Consider the following 20,164-nt stretch of genomic DNA (forward strand, 5'->3'; position numbering starts at 1 on the left):
TAGTCACGTTATGATGGTATTATTCAGTCACTGTATAGTGGTATTATTTAGTCGCATTATGGTGGTATTATTCAGTCACTGTATGGTGGTATTATTCAGCCACTGTATGGTGGTATTATTCAGTCACTGCTGTATGGTGGTATTATTCAGTCACTGTATGGTGGTATTATTCAGTCACAGTATGGAGGTATTATTCAGTCACTGTATGGTGGTATTATTCAGTCACTGTATGGTGGTATTATTCAGTCACTGTATGGTGGTATTATTCAGTCACTGTATGATGGTATTATTCAGTCACTGTATGGTGGTATTATTCAGTCAGTGTATGGTGGTATTATTCAGTCACTGTATGGTGGTATTATTCAGTCATTGTATGGTAGTATTATTCAGTCACTGTATGGGGGTATTATTCAGTCACTGTATGGTGGTATTATTCAGTCACAGTATGGTGGTATTATTCATCATTATGGTGGTATTATTTAGTCGCATTATGGTAGTATTATTCAGTCACTGTATGGTGGTATTATTCAGTCATTGTATGGTAGTATTATTCAGTCACTGTATGGTGGTATTATTCAGTCACTGTATGGGGGTATTATTCAGTCACTGTATGGTGGTATTATTCAGTCACAGTATGGTGGTATTATTCATCAGTATGGTGGTATTATTTAGTCGCATTATGGTAGTATTATTCAGTCACTGTATGGTGGTATTATTCAGTCACTGTATGGTGGTATTATTTAGTCGCATTATGGTGGTATTATTCAGTCACTGTATGGTGGTATTATTCAGTCACTGTATGGTGGTATTATTCAGTCATTGTATGGTGGTATTATTCAGTCACTGTATGGTGGTATTATTTAGTCACTGTATGGTGGTATTATTCAGTCATTGTATGGTGGTATTATTCAGTCACTGTATGGTGGTATTATTCAGTCAATGTATGGGGATATTATTCAGTCATTGTATGGTGGTATTATTCAGTCACTGTATGGTGGTATTATTTAGTCACTGTATGGTGGTATTATTCAGTCACTGTATGGTGATATTATTCAGTCACTGTATGGTGGTATTATTTAGTCACTGTATGGTGATATTATTCAGTCACTGTATGGTGGTATTATTCAGTCACTGTATGGTGGTATTATTCAGTCACTGTATGGTGGTATTATTCAGTCACTGTATGGTGGTATTATTCAGTCACTGTATGGTAGTATTATTCAGTCACTGTATGGTGGTATTATTCAGTCACTGTATGGTGGCATTATTCAGTCACTGTATGGTGGCATTATTCAGTCACCGTATGGTGGCATTATTCAGTCACTGTATGGTGGCATTATTCAGTCACTGTATGGTGGTATTATTCAGTCACTGTATGGTGGTATTATTCAGTCACTGTATGGTGATATTATTCAGTCACTGTATGGTAGTATTATTTAGTCACTGTATGGTGGCATTATTCAGTCACTGTATGGTGGTATTATTTAGTCACATTATGGTGGTATTATTTATTCACGGTATGGTGGTATTATTTATTCACGGTATGGTGGTATTATTCAGTCACTGTATGGTGGTATTATTTATTCACGGTATGGTGGTATTATTCAGTCACTGTATGGTGGTATTATTCAGTCACGGTATGGTGGTATTATTCAGTCACTGTATGGTGGTATTATTCAGTCACTGTATGGTGGTATTATTTATTCACGGTATGGTGGTATTATTCAGTCACTGTATGGTGGTATTATTCAGTCACGGTATGGTGGTATTATTCAGTCACTGTATGGTGGTATTATTCAGTCAGTGTATGGTGGTATTATTCAGTCATTGTATGGTGGTATTATTCAGTCACTGTATGGTGGTATTATTCAGTCACGGTATGGTGGTATTATTCAGTCACTGTATGGTGGTATTATTCAGTCACTGTATGGTGATATTATTCAGTCACTGTATGGTAGTATTATTTAGTCACTGTATGGTGGCATTATTCAGTCACTGTATGGTGGTTTTATTTAGTCGCATTATGGTGTTATTATTTATTCACGGTATGGTGGCATTATTCAGTCACGGTATGGTGGTATTATTCAGTCACGGTATGGTGGTATTATTCAGTCACTGTATGGTGGTATTATTCAGTCACTGTATGGTGGTATTATTTATTCACGGTATGGTGGTATTATTCAGTCACTGTATGGTGGTATTATTCAGTCACGGTATGGTGGTATTATTCAGTCACTGTATGGTGGTATTATTCAGTCAGTGTATGGTGGTATTATTCAGTCATTGTATGGTGGTATTATTCAGTCACTGTATGGTGGTATTATTCAGTCACGGTATGGTGGTATTATTCAGTCACTGTATGGTGGTATTATTCAGTCACTGTATGGTGATATTATTCAGTCACTGTATGGTAGTATTATTTAGTCACTGTATGGTGGCATTATTCAGTCACTGTATGGTGGTATTATTTAGTCGCATTATGGTGTTATTATTTATTCACGGTATGGTGGTATTATTTAGTCACTGTATGGTGGTATTATTTATTCACGGTATGGTGGTATTATTCAGTCACTGTATGGTGGTATTATTCAGTCACGGTATGGTGGTATTATTCAGTCACTGTATGGTGGTATTATTCAGTCACTGTATGGTGGTATTATTTAGTCACTGTATGGTGGTATTATTCAGTCACTGTATGGTGGTATTATTTATTCACGGTATGGTGGTATTATTTATTCACGGTATGGTGGTATTATTCAGTCACTGTATGGTGGTATTATTCAGTCACGGTATGGTGGTATTATTCAGTCACGGTATGGTGGTATTATTCAGTCACTGTATGGTGGTATTATTCAGTCACTGTATGGTGGTATTATTCAGTCACTGTATGGTGGTATTATTCAGTCACTGTATGGTGGTATTATTCAGTCACTGTATGGTGGTATTATTCAGTCACCGTATGGTGGCATTATTCAGTCACTGTATGGTGGTATTATTCAGTCACTGTATGGTGATATTATTCAGTCACTGTATGGTAGTATTATTTAGTCACTGTATGGTGGCATTATTCAGTCACTGTATGGTGGTATTATTTAGTCGCATTATGGTGGTATTATTTATTCACGGTATGGTGGTATTATTCAGTCACTGTATGATGGTATTATTTATTCACGGTATGGTGGTATTATTCAGTCACTGTATGGTGGTATTATTCAGTCACTGCATGGTGGTATTATTCAGTCACTGTATGGTGGTATTATTCAGTCACTGTATGGTGGTATTATTCAGTCACCGTATGGTGGCATTATTCAGTCACTGTATGGTGGTATTATTTAGTCGCATTATGGTGGTATTATTCAGTCACTGTATGGTGGTATTATTCAGTCACTGTATGGTGGTATTATTCAGTCACTGTATGGTGATACTATTCAGTCACTGTATGGTAGTATTATTTAGTCACTGTATGGTGGCATTATTCAGTCACTGTATGGTGGTATTATTTAGTCGCATTATGGTGGTATTATTTATTCACGGTATGGTGGTATTATTCAGTCACTGTATGGTGGTATTATTTATTCACGGTATGGTGGTATTATTCAGTCACTGTATGGTGGTATTATTCAGTCACGGTATGGTGGTATTATTCAGTCAGTGTATGGTGGTATTATTCAGTCATTGTATGGTGGTATTATTCAGTCACTGTATGGTGTATTATTCAGTCACGGTATGGTGGTATTATTCAGTCACTGTATGGTGGTATTATTCAGTCACTGTATGGTGATATTATTCAGTCACTGTATGGTAGTATTATTTAGTCACTGTATGGTGGCATTATTCAGTCACTGTATGGTGGTATTATTTAGTCGCATTATGGTGGTATTATTTATTCACGGTATGGTGGTATTATTCAGTCACTGTATGGTGGTATTATTTATTCACGGTATGGTGGTATTATTCAGTCACTGTATGGTGGTATTATTCAGTCACGGTATGGTGGTATTATTCAGTCACTGTATGGTGGTATTATTCAGTCACTGTATGGTGGTATTATTTATTCACGGTATGGTGGTATTATTCAGTCACTGTATGGAGGTATTATTCAGTCACGGTATGGTGGTATTATTCAGTCACTGTATGGTGGTATTATTCAGTCAGTGTATGGTGGTATTATTCAGTCATTGTATGGTGGTAATATTCAGTCACTGTATGGTGGTATTATTCAGTCACGGTATGGTGGTATTATTCAGTCACTGTATGGTGGTATTATTCAGTCACTGTATGGTGGTATTATTTATTCACGGTATGGTGGTATTATTCAGTCACTCTATGGTGGTATTATTCAGTCACGGTATGGTGGTATTATTCAGTCATTGTATGGTGGTATTATTCAGTCATTGTATGGTGGTATTATTCAGTCACTGTATGGTGGTATTATTCAGTCACGGTATGGTGGTATTATTCAGTCACTGTATGGTGGTATTATTCAGTCAGTGTATGGTGGTATTATTCAGTCATTGTATGGTGGTATTATTCAGTCACTGTATGGTGGTATTATTCAGTCACTGTATGGTGGTATTATTTAGTCACTGTATGGTGGTATTATTCAGTTACTGTATGGTGGTATTATTCAGTCACTGTATGGTGGTATTATTCAGTCATTGTATGGTGGTATTATTCAGTCACTGTATGGTGGTATTATTCAGTCACGGTATGGTGGTATTATTCAGTCACGGTATGGTGGTATTATTCAGTCACTGTATGGTGGTATTATTCTGTCAGTGTATGGTGGTATTATTCAGTCATTGTATGGTGGTATTATTCAGTCACTGTATGGTGGTATTATTCAGTCACGGTATGGTGGTATTATTCAGTCACTGTATGGTGGTATTATTCAGTCACGGTATGGTGGTATTATTCAGTCACTGTATGGTGGTATTATTCAGTCACTGTATGGTGGTATTATTCAGTCACTGTATGGTGGTATTATTCAGTCAGTGTATGGTGGTATTATTCAGTCATTGTATGGTGGTATTATTCAGTCACTGTATGGTGGTATTATTCAGTCACTGTATGGTGGTATTATTCAGTCATTGTATGGTGGTATTATTTAGTCACTGTATGGTGGTATTATTCAGTCACTGTATGGTGGTATTATTTAGTCACTGTATGGTGGTATTATTCAGTCACTGTATGGTGGTATTATTTATTCACGGTATGGTGGTATTATTTATTGACGGTATGGTGGTATTATTCAGTCACTGTATGGTGGTATTATTCAGTCACGGTATGGTGGTATTATTCGGTCACTGTATGGTGGTATTATTCAGTCACTGTATGGTGGTATTATTCAGTCACTGTATGGTGGTATTATTCAGTCACTGTATGGTGGTATTATTCAGTCACGGTATGGTGGTATTATTCAGTCACTGTATGGTGGTATTATTCAGTCATTGTATGGTGGTATTATTCAGTCACTGTATGGTGGTATTATTCAGTCACTGTATGGTGGTATTATTCAGTCACGGTATGGTGGTATTATTCAGTCACGGTATGGTGGTATTATTCAGTCACTGTATGGTGGTATTATTCAGTCATTGTATGGTGGTATTATTCAGTCACTGTATGGTGGTATTATTCAGTCACTGTATGGTGGTATTATTCAGTCACGGTATGGTGGTATTATTCAGTCACTGTATGGTGGTATTATTCAGTCACTGTATGGTGGTATTATTTATTCACGGTATGGTGGTATTATTCAGTCACTGTATGGTGGTATTATTCAGTCACGGTATGGTGGTATTATTCAGTCACTGTATGGTGGTATTATTCAGTCAGTGTATGGTGGTATTATTCAGTCATTGTATGGTGGTAATATTCAGTCACTGTATGGTGGTATTATTCAGTCACGGTATGGTGGTATTATTCAGTCACTGTATGGTGGTATTATTCAGTCACTGTATGGTGGTATTATTTATTCACGGTATGGTGGTATTATTCAGTCACTGTATGGTGGTATTATTCAGTCACGGTATGGTGGTATTATTCAGTCATTGTATGGTGGTATTATTCAGTCATTGTATGGTGGTATTATTCAGTCACTGTATGGTGGTATTATTCAGTCACGGTATGGTGGTATTATTCAGTCACTGTATGGTGGTATTATTCAGTCAGTGTATGGTGGTATTATTCAGTCATTGTATGGTGGTATTATTCAGTCACTGTATGGTGGTATTATTCAGTCACTGTATGGTGGTATTATTCAGTCACTGTATGGTGGTATTATTCAGTCATTGTATGGTGGTATTATTCAGTCACTGTATGGTGGTATTATTCTGTCAGTGTATGGTGGTATTATTCAGTCATTGTATGGTGGTATTATTCAGTCACTGTATGGTGGTATTATTCAGTCACGGTATGGTGGTATTATTCAGTCACTGTATGGTGGTATTATTCAGTCACGGTATGGTGGTATTATTCAGTCACTGTATGGTGGTATTATTCAGTCACTGTATGGTGGTATTATTCAGTCACTGTATGGTGGTATTATTCAGTCAGTGTATGGTGGTATTATTCAGTCATTGTATGGTGGTATTATTCAGTCACTGTATGGTGGTATTATTCAGTCACTGTATGGTGGTATTATTCAGTCATTGTATGGTGGTATTATTTAGTCACTGTATGGTGGTATTATTCAGTCACTGTATGGTGGTATTATTTAGTCACTGTATGGTGGTATTATTCAGTCACTGTATGGTGGTATTATTTATTCACGGTATGGTGGTATTATTTATTGACGGTATGGTGGTATTATTCAGTCACTGTATGGTGGTATTATTCAGTCACGGTATGGTGGTATTATTCGGTCACTGTATGGTGGTATTATTCAGTCACTGTATGGTGGTATTATTCAGTCACTGTATGGTGGTATTATTCAGTCACTGTATGGTGGTATTATTCAGTCACGGTATGGTGGTATTATTCAGTCACTGTATGGTGGTATTATTCAGTCATTGTATGGTGGTATTATTCAGTCACTGTATGGTGGTATTATTCAGTCACTGTATGGTGGTATTATTCAGTCACGGTATGGTGGTATTATTCAGTCACGGTATGGTGGTATTATTCAGTCACTGTATGGTGGTATTATTCAGTCATTGTATGGTGGTATTATTCAGTCACTGTATGGTGGTATTATTCAGTCACTGTATGGTGGTATTATTCAGTCACGGTATGGTAGTATTATTCAGTCACTGTATGGTGGTATTATTCAGTCACTGTATGGTGGTATTATTTATTCACGGTATGGTGGTATTATTCAGTCACTGTATGGTGGTATTATTCAGTCACGGTATGGTGGTATTATTCAGTCACTGTATGGTGGTATTATTCAGTCAGTGTATGGTGGTATTATTCAGTCATTGTATGGTGGTAATATTCAGTCACTGTATGGTGGTATTATTCAGTCACGGTATGGTGGTATTATTCAGTCACTGTATGGTGGTATTATTCAGTCACTGTATGGTGGTATTATTTATTCACGGTATGGTGGTATTATTCAGTCACTGTATGGTGGTATTATTCAGTCACGGTATGGTGGTATTATTCAGTCATTGTATGGTGGTATTATTCAGTCATTGTATGGTGGTATTATTCAGTCACTGTATGGTGGTATTATTCAGTCACGGTATGGTGGTATTATTCAGTCACTGTATGGTGGTATTATTCAGTCAGTGTATGGTGGTATTATTCAGTCATTGTATGGTGGTATTATTCAGTCACTGTATGGTGGTATTATTCAGTCACTGTATGGTGGTATTATTCAGTCACTGTATGGTGGTATTATTCAGTCACTGTATGGTGGTATTATTCAGTCACTGTATGGTGGTATTATTCAGTCATTGTATGGTGGTATTATTCAGTCACTGTATGGTGGTATTATTCAGTCACGGTATGGTGGTATTATTCAGTCACGGTATGGTGGTATTATTCAGTCACTGTATGGTGGTATTATTCTGTCAGTGTATGGTGGTATTATTCAGTCATTGTATGGTGGTATTATTCAGTCACTGTATGGTGGTATTATTCAGTCACGGTATGGTGGTATTATTCAGTCACTGTATGGTGGTATTATTCAGTCACGGTATGGTGGTATTATTCAGTCACTGTATGGTGGTATTATTCAGTCACTGTATGGTGGTATTATTCAGTCACTGTATGGTGGTATTATTCAGTCAGTGTATGGTGGTATTATTCAGTCATTGTATGGTGGTATTATTCAGTCACTGTATGGTGGTATTATTCAGTCACTGTATGGTGGTATTATTCAGTCATTGTATGGTGGTATTATTTAGTCACTGTATGGTGGTATTATTCAGTCACTGTATGGTGGTATTATTTAGTCACTGTATGGTGGTATTATTCAGTCATTGTATGGTGGTATTATTTATTCACGGTATGGTGGTATTATTTATTGACGGTATGGTGGTATTATTCAGTCACTGTATGGTGGTATTATTCAGTCACGGTATGGTGGTATTATTCGGTCACTGTATGGTGGTATTATTCAGTCACTGTATGGTGGTATTATTCAGTCACTGTATGGTGGTATTATTCAGTCACTGTATGGTGGTATTATTTATTCACGGTATGGTGGTATTATTTATTGACGGTATGGTGGTATTATTCAGTCACTGTATGGTGGTATTATTCAGTCACGGTATGGTGGTATTATTCGGTCACTGTATGGTGGTATTATTCAGTCACTGTATGGTGGTATTATTCAGTCACTGTATGGTGGTATTATTCAGTCACAGTATGGAGGTATTATTCAGTCACTGTATGGTGGTATTATTCAGTCACGGTATGGTGGTATTATTCAGTCACTGTATGGTGGTATTATTCAGTCATTGCATGGTGGTATTATTCAGTCACTGTATGGTGGTATTATTCAGTCACGGTATGGTGGTATTATTCGGTCACTGTATGGTGGTATTATTCAGTCACTGTATGGTGGTATTATTCAGTCACTGTATGGTGGTATTATTTATTCACGGTATGGTGGTATTATTTATTGACGGTATGGTGGTATTATTCAGTCACTGTATGGTGGTATTATTCAGTCACGGTATGGTGGTATTATTCGGTCACTGTATGGTGGTATTATTCAGTCACTGTATGGTGGTATTATTCAGTCACTGTATGGTGGTATTATTCAGTCACAGTATGGAGGTATTATTCAGTCACTGTATGGTGGTATTATTCAGTCACGGTATGGTGGTATTATTCAGTCATTGTATGGTGGTATTATTCAGTCACTGTATGGTGGTATTATTCAGTCACGGTATGGTGGTATTATTCAGTCACTGTATGGTGGTATTATTTAGTCATTCCATGGTGATAATATTGTCACAGTATGATTGTATTGTTTACCCACTGTGAGGTCATTGTTTTTTGTGTTTTAAAATGAACGACTAACAATTAGCAGTGATTTTATTGTCGATAATTGATCGTTCAGTTTTTCTTTCACACAAGGCAATTATCATTACAATCGCTCAGTAACAAATAGTACAGTGTTACGTGTAACCAAGCATCAAAAACAGCCTCATTAATCAGGCTTCTCCAATGTATGTGACCACGTCCTACAATGAAGCCTTCGTGTCCTCACACCTCGCCCTACAGACTCACAAACTCTCTCTAGATGCTCATGACGTCATGGACAAGTAGCCCATGGGACACAAACAATCCTAAACTGCTGTCTATTTATGGGAGTGGTCTGGGAAAGAAACTAGATTATGACGTCATCCACTACCCACCTTCTAAAACCGATAAAACCCGCCCCAAGCTCCCGCAACCTCCATTCCCCGCCCTTTGCCTTGGTCATCCAATCACCGTGGTTGAGGGGCGGGTACTCAGAAATTTTGTCCCAATCCGTTTTGCCGAAGGCGTGGTTGAGTAGAGTGCGTGTGCCCTGAGAAGTGAGTGCGGGTCGAGTAGCTGAAGCGGGGGGACCGGGCTGCTAGTGCCTGTCTGTCTGCGTCACACGAAAATGCACTCGGATGCTGTCAGTAAGTACAGGCCGCGACTAGCTCTTCTCCACCTGTTATTACCCTAGAATGTGCCCGGCGAAGGTGGGCTCTGTTTGCTCTGGTTATAGAGGGTCTGTGTACGTCCTGTGTTATGGAGATGGCGCCCCCTAGCTGTAAGTGTTGTGGCAATAGGGGCATTGTGCAAGAGTAGCTGTTGCTGCGTAATAATAGCGGCCGCCATCATCGTCTGGCGCTCCCTCCTCCTCTCCGAGACAGACCTCCTTCTCCCCCCACCCCTGTGGGATATGAAGACCGTCTCTTAAACATGCCAGCCTTTGGGGTAAACAGTAGCTGTAGGGGGGAAGGTATTATGTGCCTGGCTCAGTGCTGCCATCTAGTGGCTGGGCAGTGACGTCTTTCATTTCTCAGCTGGTACATGTATTCCTTTGTGCGCAGGTACCTCAGACCGTTATTGATGTTGTCAGGACAGAGGTCGCAGTTTCACCTACGTGTTTTTGGGCAGAAATTGATCCTGTCAGGTTTCTGGACAGATTACCCACGAGTGTAGGGGTACTAGAGTGTGGGGGCGCAAGTCAGTATTGTCAGCCATACATTGGGGTATACTGTCACTTGTGTCTGTGTGGAGTATTCCTCCAAATGTTGGACTGACAGCTGACAGCTCGAATATGTCACTCCTGTCACTGACTAAAATGTTGGTTTTCAATCTGCTCTTTACAGCAAAGATGTTTCTGAGCAGGCGGTAAGGCTGTGTTCACACTATATTCGGTGCGTACAGTTACCTTTTTTTTCTGTATAGAAAAGCTTGACCACTGCAAAAAAAAGTGTAATGTGCGATTTACGTTTTTTTTTAAACACTGAGGCCTATGGATGACGTATGACATTGTAGTGGTGTACGCAGGGAGATATCCGCAGGCGTATGTAGTCTATAGACTTGGTGTGAACAGAGCCCACGTGTGGCGGGAAATATCTTCATATGGAGCACGGTAAAAGTTTACGGTTTCAGTATTTTTGTGACCACATGGAGTACGGCACGTTTCTACAATTGCCCCAGGACAAAGATGTTAAGTGTACATTCCCTGTGTGGGCAAATATTCAGTGGTGATTTTATTATAAAGGGTTATTGCTCTTTATTTTTTCATGTCCCTTGCCACGGGTTTAAGGCTGTGTTCGGAGTTGCCATTGTTCTACTGTCATAGAAGCAGAACAGCAAATATACTGGAAGTGCCGGATCCAATGCGTGACGGTCACCAATGGCGCCTGACTGAACCCATTGACTTTAAAGGGGTTTTCCTGGCAAGTAAAAGTTTTGGCTCCTTTAATATGTAAGTTGGAGTTACTTACACATAGATGGAGGCTCCGGCAGTCAGATGCGCTGTTTCCCCTCCCATGCCATTGTTTCCGTCGCCAGTCTTACCTCGACCATGCCTCTTCATTGGTAGTCCGTGGTAACGACCGTCTGTCCTCCGTGCTAAACGCGCCCCCAGTGGTCGGTGTCATACCATGGATGTGGCCAAATACATCTACCTGCTTGTGAGCGGCAAGATGTAAGGCCCCATGCACACGACCGTGTTCGGTCCGTGATATACGGTCCGCATGTCGGCTGCATGTCCCGGACCGAACACAGTGCAGGGAGTCGGGCTCCTAGCATCACACTTATCTATGACGATAGGGGTCACTGCCTGTCCGCGGAACTACTGTCCCGTACTGTAATCATGTTTTAGTGTGTGACAGTAGTTACGTGGATAGGCAGTGACACCTAGCGTCATAGATAAGTATGATGCTAGGAGCCCGGCTCCCTGTACTTTGTACGGTCCGGGACAAGCGGCCGACATGCGGACCGTATATCACGGACCGAACACGGTCGTGTGCATGAGGCCTAAAGGAGGAGCGGGAGGGGTTAGCTTAGCATGTTGCTCCTATAACTGAGCAGAACGACAAAAAATAACGCAGGTGTGAACATGGCCATAGTAAATAATTGTATTCCCCACAATATAACCATTAGAAATATATGATTGACAACTGGTTGTTACCAGCTGTGTGGTGTTTAGTCGAAAGCTGTCCAATCAGTGCTCACAGTGCCCTGGACTCTGTAACAACCAGGTGTCAATTTATTCATACGTTTCTAAGAGTGATAACAGAGGAACGGCACAACGCTGAGATCTAAGAAAAGATGTTCCAGAACTGTTATTTCATGGGGAATACAATTGTTTACTAAAATAGACATGTTAGAAGAGGTGACAGGTTCTCTTTAACCCCTTCCGGCATCCGCTGTATATATACACGGCACACGTCGGTCGGAGGAGAACGGAGCGGGCTCGCTGGCTGAGCCCGCTCCATAGAACGAGCGTGTCAGCTGTATCTGACAGCCAACACTTTAGTGTAACGAGTCGGATCCCGCTAGTTTAACTCCTTAGGAGCTGCGGTCATTTGTGACAGCAGCATCTAAGCTGTCAAAATAAGGGGGGCTGGCCCCTCCAATGTACCATTGCCCCCCTGCGATTTGATCGTGGGGTGCGGATGGTTGTTATGGCAGCCTGGAGGCCTAATAAAGGCCACCAGGTCTGCAATCTTTTGTACTTCTATGAAGCCCTGCTTGCGGCAGGGCTTCATAGGAGACCGTCAGTATAACGATATACTGCAATAAATTAGTATTGCAGTATATCATGCTAGCGATCCAACGACTGCTGGTTCAAGTAAAAAAAGAGGCTAAATACAGTAAAATAAAGGTGTGTTTGTGTTTTTTTAAATATTTACTATAAATATAATAGTTATATAACATAACTTGCATCGCCGCGTCCGTAAAATTCCAAACTATTACAATATATCAACCTGCACGGTGAACGCCGTAAAACACCAGAACCGTTGTTTTATGGTCTCTTCATCTCGCCCAAAAAAATGGAATAAAAAGTCTCGTACCCTAAAAAGGTAAAAATAGAAACTACAGCTCGCCACACAAAAAAATAATCCCTCATACCACTCAATTGACAAAAAAAAGTTACAGCTCTCAGAATATAGCGACAAAACTCAAATTTTGTTTTTGACCATCCTTTTTTTCATTGTAAAAGTAGTAAAACAAAAAAAACTATATAAATTTATTATCGCTGTAATCGTATTGACACACAGAATAAAGTTAACATGCCGCTTATACTGTATGGTGAACGTAAAAACCAACCCCCCCCAGTTTTCCGCAGTTTCCCGTTACATGGTACAATAAATGGTGCCGTGAAAATCTACAGCTCGTTCCATAAAAACAAGCCCTCATATGGCAATATCGATAGGAGAATGAAAACCAAAAAATTGCTTTTGGAAGGTATAGAGGAAAAAACAAGTTAAAATCTGAAATGGTTTCGGTGGGAAGGGGTTAAACACTCGTAACTGTGTGTGTGTGTGTGTGTGTGTGTGTGTGTGTGTGTGTGTGTGTGTGTATGTATATATATATATATATATATATATATATATATGTGTGTGTGTGTATAATTTTTTTTCCCCATAATTTATACCTTTTTATGAGTTTGGCTGTTTCTGACAATAGGCCAGGGTAGCACTGGAGGAATTAAATCCCTGCTGTTGCTTTCATCAGCAGAAGACAGGCTGCTGTTTATGGTAGCATGTAAGCTGCCTATGGCACAGCTGGCGCTGCCATAAGATGCTAGGTTATTGAGCAGGGAAGCTGCTCGTACACCAGGGGTCTCAAACTCGGCCGGGTAAGTGGGCCGCATATAGAAAAAATGTGAAGTTGACGGGCCGCATTACTTTCAAATTTGATACAATACAAAATTTATTGTTAATCATTTAGTTATTTGATCTACTAGAACACTATATTATTTACTATAATAATACCGCTAGGTTTAAAAGTTGAAATATTTCTCCACATGCTTATTTCAATAATCCAGTTTAAGTGTCGCTAAATGCAGTCCGGCGGCTCAGTTAGCAGAGTTTGGCAGACCCACATGTCAAGATTGGGCTGCCCCTTTTTAGATTGGATGCTGCCGCAGTGCCCTCTGTGGATAATTCAACACACCCGTGGATGCTGCCGCAGTGACCTCTGCAGATGCTGCCGCAGTGATATCAGGGGCTTGCCCAGAGCTGGAGTCCCGGAGCAGAGACTCTTCTAGCACTCTGCCTGGGAATCCAGCTCTGATCCTGACATCACTGTCCATATATGGACAGAGATGTCAGGGGCAACCCCAGAGCTGGAGTCCTGGTCAGAGTGCTAGTAGGCTCTTCCTGGGACTCCAGCTGTGCTTCTGACATCACTTGGACTCCTGCTCAGGGAATTCCACAGAGTCCTGGAGCAGAGCCGATACTAGCGCTCTGCCCGAGACTCTGCTCTGGGGAAGAACCTGACGCACTGTCCATATATTGACAGCGATGTCAGGGAATTCCACAGAGTCTCGGAGCAGAGCCTGTACTAGCGCTCTGCACGGGACTCCAGCTCTGGGGAAGCCCCAGACATCGCTGTTCATATGTGGACAGCGATGTCAGGGAATACCAGAGTCTCGTCGCAGAGCCGATGCTAGCGGCTCTGTGTCCCGCGGGCCGCAGATGACAGCGCCGCGTTCTTGAGACCCCTGTCGTACACCATATCAAGGCTTTCCCGCTGCAGCATCTGATGTGGGTTATAAGGCATGCTGTACCCCTTAAAGAGGCTCTGTCACCACGTTATAAGTGCCCTATCTCCTACATAATGTGATCGGTGCTGTAATGTAAATTACAGCAGTGGTTTTTATTTTGAAAAACAATCATTCAGAGCCTCTTTAATCTAAATTATAAAGATATTAGAAGTCACTTGGTAGTTCCGTGACCTGTATAAATAGTCTTGTAGTATTACACTGTCATGGAAATCCTTGGTGACCACTAATATGCCTATATTTTACAGCAGGGAGTACATAATCCCACATATATTACAGAACTGCTGTAAATGCACAAATTCACCAAATCTACTAGTCCTTCTCAATGAATTAGAATATCATCAAAAAGTTAATTTATTTCCGTAATTCAATTCAAAAAGGTGATACTCATATATTATATAGATTCATTACACACAGAATGATGTATTTCCAGCATTTTTTCTTTTAATGTTGAAGATTGTCTAACAGTTAATGAAAACCCAAAATTTAGTGTCTCAGAAAATTTGACTATTTTATAAGCCCAATTTCAAAAATGATTTTTAAATACCAAAATGCAGGCCTACTGAAAAGTATGTACAGTACATGCCCTCAATACTTGGTCGGGCTCCTTTTTCATGAATTACTGCATCAATGCGGCGTGGCATGGAGGCGATCAGCCTGTGGCACTGCTGAGGTGTTATCAATGCGGCGTGGCATGGAGGCGATCACCCTGTGGCACTGCTGAGGTGGTTATGGAAGCCCAGGTTGCTTTGATAGCGGCCTTCAGCTCGTCTGCATTGTTGGGTCTGGTGTCTCTCATCTTCCTCTTGACAATACCCTATAGATTCTCTATGGGGTTTAGATCGGGCGAGTTTGCTGGCCAATCAAGCGCAGTGATACTGTGGTTATTAAACCAGGTATTGGTACTTTTGGCAGTGTGGGCAGGTGACAAGTCCTACTGGAAAATGAAATCCGCATCTCCATAAAGCACAGACGCATAGTTTTTGGCCAAAGCCAGAAATGGATCGAAGAGGAAGAAAAGGTATAAAGAAAAGACTGATGCATCTCCTTTTTTTTTTTTTTGTGTATAATCATGTCTGGCTAAAGTAACTGAGCACATCACTGTGTTGTGGTCCTGGCCTTTGGCTTCTGTTGGGGTTGTGTAATTTTTCAGGACAAAAAAAGTGCTGCATGCTGTGCTATTTTGTTTTGCAAAAATGACGGAAAATGTGACCGAGGCTCCCAACGGGTGCTACTTGGATGAACTTTTGCTAGTGTCTTTGGTGCACTCCTATGAATCCGGTTATCAGACAAGGGTGTAGACATCGGATATGATTTACCCATTACGCCAATACAGCTTTTTACATCGGTCACTAACGGGCCTAGGCTAGGTCGCCACCTTCCTTATGGCAGCCTAGCCGAAGTCCTGCAAGGGTGTTCCAGCTGTCTGAACATGTTGAGGATTGCAGGTTTAAGCTTTCTGCTGGAGCTATTATGCAGCTAAATATCGGGGGCCCAGCAGTTCGAGACTGCCAGGGACACTGGAGAGAAGACATGGCGGAAGTGCCACAGATTTTCTGTGCAAATTGTTAAGGAAAGTATACTGCTGGTTTAATTTTTGTCTAATTAAACCAATAATCCGCATAAAAATCCTCAACACTAGGATTTCATTGGGGATTTTAACTTCAATTGGGGAAACGGCGCAATAAATTAGTACTCGTTCCGCAACAGCAATTGATACGCTGTGAATTTAAAAATATGCACTGCAGATCACCTTATGTGCAGAAAAATTCCACAGCATGTAGGTAATTGTTACAATTTCATCCATTTGCCTACCACTGTATTCCTTTAATGATTTTTTTGTCCACAAATCCGGCTAGAAAATCTGCATCATTTCCGTCCCTCGTGGACCCGTCCTAAGAGGGACGAGTGCGCAGTACATGCTACAGCCAATTTTACAGCTGCAATAGTGCCGTGATGGTACTGATATTTTTAGAATCTGGGAGATGGTATAAGTGTTGTAGTGGAATAGGTTGGCTATGTTCACACAGGGTGTAGTTTGAAGTGGAGGTGACCATTGTGTTTTTGTAATCGCAAGGGTGAAATCCATCGCCATTCTGCATCAGGGCATCCACACAGACTTCCACAATGTCTAAATGAAAAGTCTGTAGCATTTCCATCCCATGTGAAGCCAAGTGTGTGGAGCCTCTCCAGAAATCTCTCCTTTAGCCATTAGCAGGTAGACATTTGGAAGGCAGCGAAGGTGTATTTGGGTAGTTACTTGTATGAATGTCAGTGATCTATTTATTCATTTCATTTTCTAACGTTACTAATTCTCAGTTTACCTTCTAGGCCCAAGCTACATGGCGACTTACTGTGCACTGATGCACAGCATCCAATGACTGTCGCCAGTTTAGGAAAGTATTGAGTCACAAAACACGTGCAACTCAATACAACGCTGCCACTGGGTCACAGTACAGTTCACTGCAACTTTTGCTCATCGAGGCAAGGTGTTGTGTACCATTTCTTTACATATTATTGCAACACAATCTATTTGGTTGCAAAAAAACGTTATTGATCATGTATAAAGGCATTAAAAAAAAAATGTTTGTATTCAATCTATTTCTGTTTTTATTTACGTGTGTTACAATGCCGCCTTATCCCTTTTAGACCGGGTTATTTATTCCTAGGAAGCCGTTTAGATGTTTACTGAAGATATATATACACAGTCGAGTCACATTATTATGACCACCTCTTACTTCCGACGTCGGCAGCGCGTAGCCCATGAAGGAAGTGAGTATATAAGATGTTCAGTAGGCTGTCTGAACACATTGCTCGCTGTTGCCATGGGTAAAAGGGGCAATTTATCAGAGTTACAAAAAGGGATGAGTATTCGCTTTTGGGCCAAGAGTGGCAAAAAAGGCTTCACTTTGATCGGAATTGGGCCAACGATGATTGGCAAAGGGTCGCCTTCTCCGATGAGCCACATTTTGTGCTTCATCGAACGGATGCACATTGGTGTGTCAGGCGAGAAACATGAGAGAACAAACATCCTGCAACCACTGCTGGAAGAACACATTTGTCCACTCACAATACACTTTCACCACAGCAGCACGCGAACCGTTCACAAGCTGCGCTGTTTGATAAATATTGCCGCTCTTGGCCTGAAAGCCAATCGTCCCTTTTGAAACTCTGATAAATTGCCCCTTTGAACACATATCACTCGTTGTTGCCATGGGTAAGACAGCCTATCACACACCTTCTATACCCACCAAGCCAGCCCACTACACATCACTTCCTTCATGGGCTACGCGCTGCGACGTCAAAAGTAGGAGAAGGTCATAATAATGTGACTCCACTGTGTATCTATAGTGCTGTCGGTAAGGGGTTTCTGCAAATCGCAGAAGTTGAGCCCGCGCCATTACCAGCAGTTGTCAGCTGTATATTACAGTAATGGCCGGGATTGAAGTTCGCTCCGATTCCGGCCGTTTAACACCTTAGGTGTCACGGTCAATAGTAACCGGTTTGCGGCCCATCAGCCTCCCTGCGACACAAGTGTGCCGATGGTTGCTAGGTGACAGACTTGGAGGACTAACCATGCCCTTTAGGTCTGCCATCAATGGAAGCCTATTAGAAAAAAAGTATATAAAAAGATGGACAAAAATAAAAAGTTTCAAGTTCAAAAATCTCCTTTTTTTTTTTACTCATACTAAGGCCGGATTCACACGAGCGTGGTCGGTCCATGATATACGGACCGTATGTCGGCAGTATTTCCCGGGCCGAACACACTGCAGGGAGCCGGGCTCTTGTCGTCATAATTATCTATGGCGCTAGGAGTCGCTGCCTAGCTGCAGGAAAATTGTCCTGTACTGTAATCATGTTTTCAGTGCGGGACAGTAGCTCCGTGGGAGGCAGGGACTGCTAGCGTCATAGATTACTATGATTCTTGGAGCCCGGCTCCCTGCAGTGTGTTAGGTCCGGGAACTACTGCCGAACCGAACACGCTTGTGTAAATCCGGCCTAATTATTTTATTATTGGTAAAATAAAATCTGTGTGTGTATGTATATGTGTATATATATATATATATATATATATATATGTGTGTGTGTATATACAGTGAAGGAAATAAGTATTTGATCCCTTGCTGATTTTGTAAGTTTGCCCACTGTCAAAGAAATGAACAGTCTAGAATTTTTAGGCTAGGTTAATTTTACCAGTGAGAGGTAGATTATATAAAAAAAGAAAATCACATAGTCAAAATTATATATATCTATTTGCATTGTGCACAGAGAAATAAGTATTTGATCCCTTTGCCAAACAAGACTTAATACTTGGTGGCAAAACCCTTGTTGGCAAGCACAGCAGTCAGACGTTTTTTGTAGTTGATGATGAGGTTTGCACACATGTTAAATGGAATTTTGGCCCACTCCTCTTTGCAGATCATCTGTAAATCATTAAGATTTCGAGGCTGTCGCTTGGCAACTCGGATCTTCAGCTCCCTCCAGAAGTTTTCGATGGGATTAAGGTCTGGAGACTGGCTAGGCCACTCCATGACCTTAATGTGCTTCTTTTTGAGCCACTCCTTTGTTGCCTTGGCTGTATGTTTCGGGTCATTGTCGTGCTGGAAGACCCAGCCACGAGCCATTTTTAATGTCCTGGTGGAGGGAAGGAGGTTGTCACTCAGGATTTGACGGTACATGGCTCCATCCATTCTCCCATTGATGCGGTGAAGTAGTCCTGTGCCCTTAGCAGAGAAACACCCCCAAAACATAATGTTTCCACCTCCATGCTTGACAGTGGGGACGGTGTTCTTTGGGTCATAGGCAGCATTTCTCTTCCTCCAAACACGGCGAGTTGAGTTAATGCCAAAGAGCTCAATTTTAGTTTCCTCTGACCACAGCACCTTCTCCCAATCACTCTCAGAATCATCCAGATGTTCATTTGCAAACTTCAGACGGGCCTGTACATGTGCCTTCTTGAGCAGGGGGACCTTGCGGGCACTGCGGGATTTTAATCCATTACGGCGTAATGTGTTACCAATGGTTTTCTTGGTGACTGTGGTCCCAGCTGCCTTGAGATCATTAACCCCTTCCTGCATTTTCACGTACATGCACGTTGGGAATGCAGCCTGTTCGCGCATTCCCACGTGCATGTACGTGATGGAGATCGCGCGGGCACAGAAGCTGTGGCCGCACGATCGTCGCGGGAGCCCGGCTGTCACCCATCGGTGGCCCGCGAATGCGATCTCGGGCTGCCAACGGGTTGCCATGGCAGCCAGGTGTCTAACAAAGACCCCCAGGCCTGCCCTGGATGTCTGCCTATTATGCTGTGCCAGAGGCATGGCCTAATAGGTTGCCTGTCAGTTTTACACTGACAGGCAATAATGCTTTGGTATACTAAGTATACCAAAGCATTATATATGCGATCAGCAGATCGCATAGTGAAGTCCCCTGGTGGGACTAAAAAAAAAGAAATTTAAATCCGTTAAAGTTTGTGAAAAAAAATAA

General features: G+C 41.2%; 1 protein-coding gene across 2 annotated transcripts in view; it reads left to right on the forward strand.

The window, feature by feature from the left end:
• The first annotated feature begins 9,863 nt into the window (after positions 1-9,863).
• The window catches only part of DCUN1D4 (defective in cullin neddylation 1 domain containing 4), a 71,310-nt gene continuing 61,009 nt past the window's right edge, over positions 9,864-20,164 (forward strand). The window contains exon 1 of one of the 2 annotated variants that reach the window (XM_075859643.1): positions 9,864-10,064. In XM_075859643.1, coding sequence (XP_075715758.1) covers positions 10,046-10,064 — 19 coding nt within the window. In that variant the 5' untranslated portion in view covers positions 9,864-10,045. Of the gene's footprint in view, positions 10,065-17,095; positions 17,167-20,164 lie in introns of those variants that run through there. The other variant, XM_075859647.1, reaches the window with a different exon arrangement.

Source organism: Rhinoderma darwinii, chromosome 1 (assembly GCF_050947455.1).
Source record: "Rhinoderma darwinii isolate aRhiDar2 chromosome 1, aRhiDar2.hap1, whole genome shotgun sequence".
NCBI classification, from domain to species: domain Eukaryota; kingdom Metazoa; phylum Chordata; class Amphibia; order Anura; family Rhinodermatidae; genus Rhinoderma; species Rhinoderma darwinii.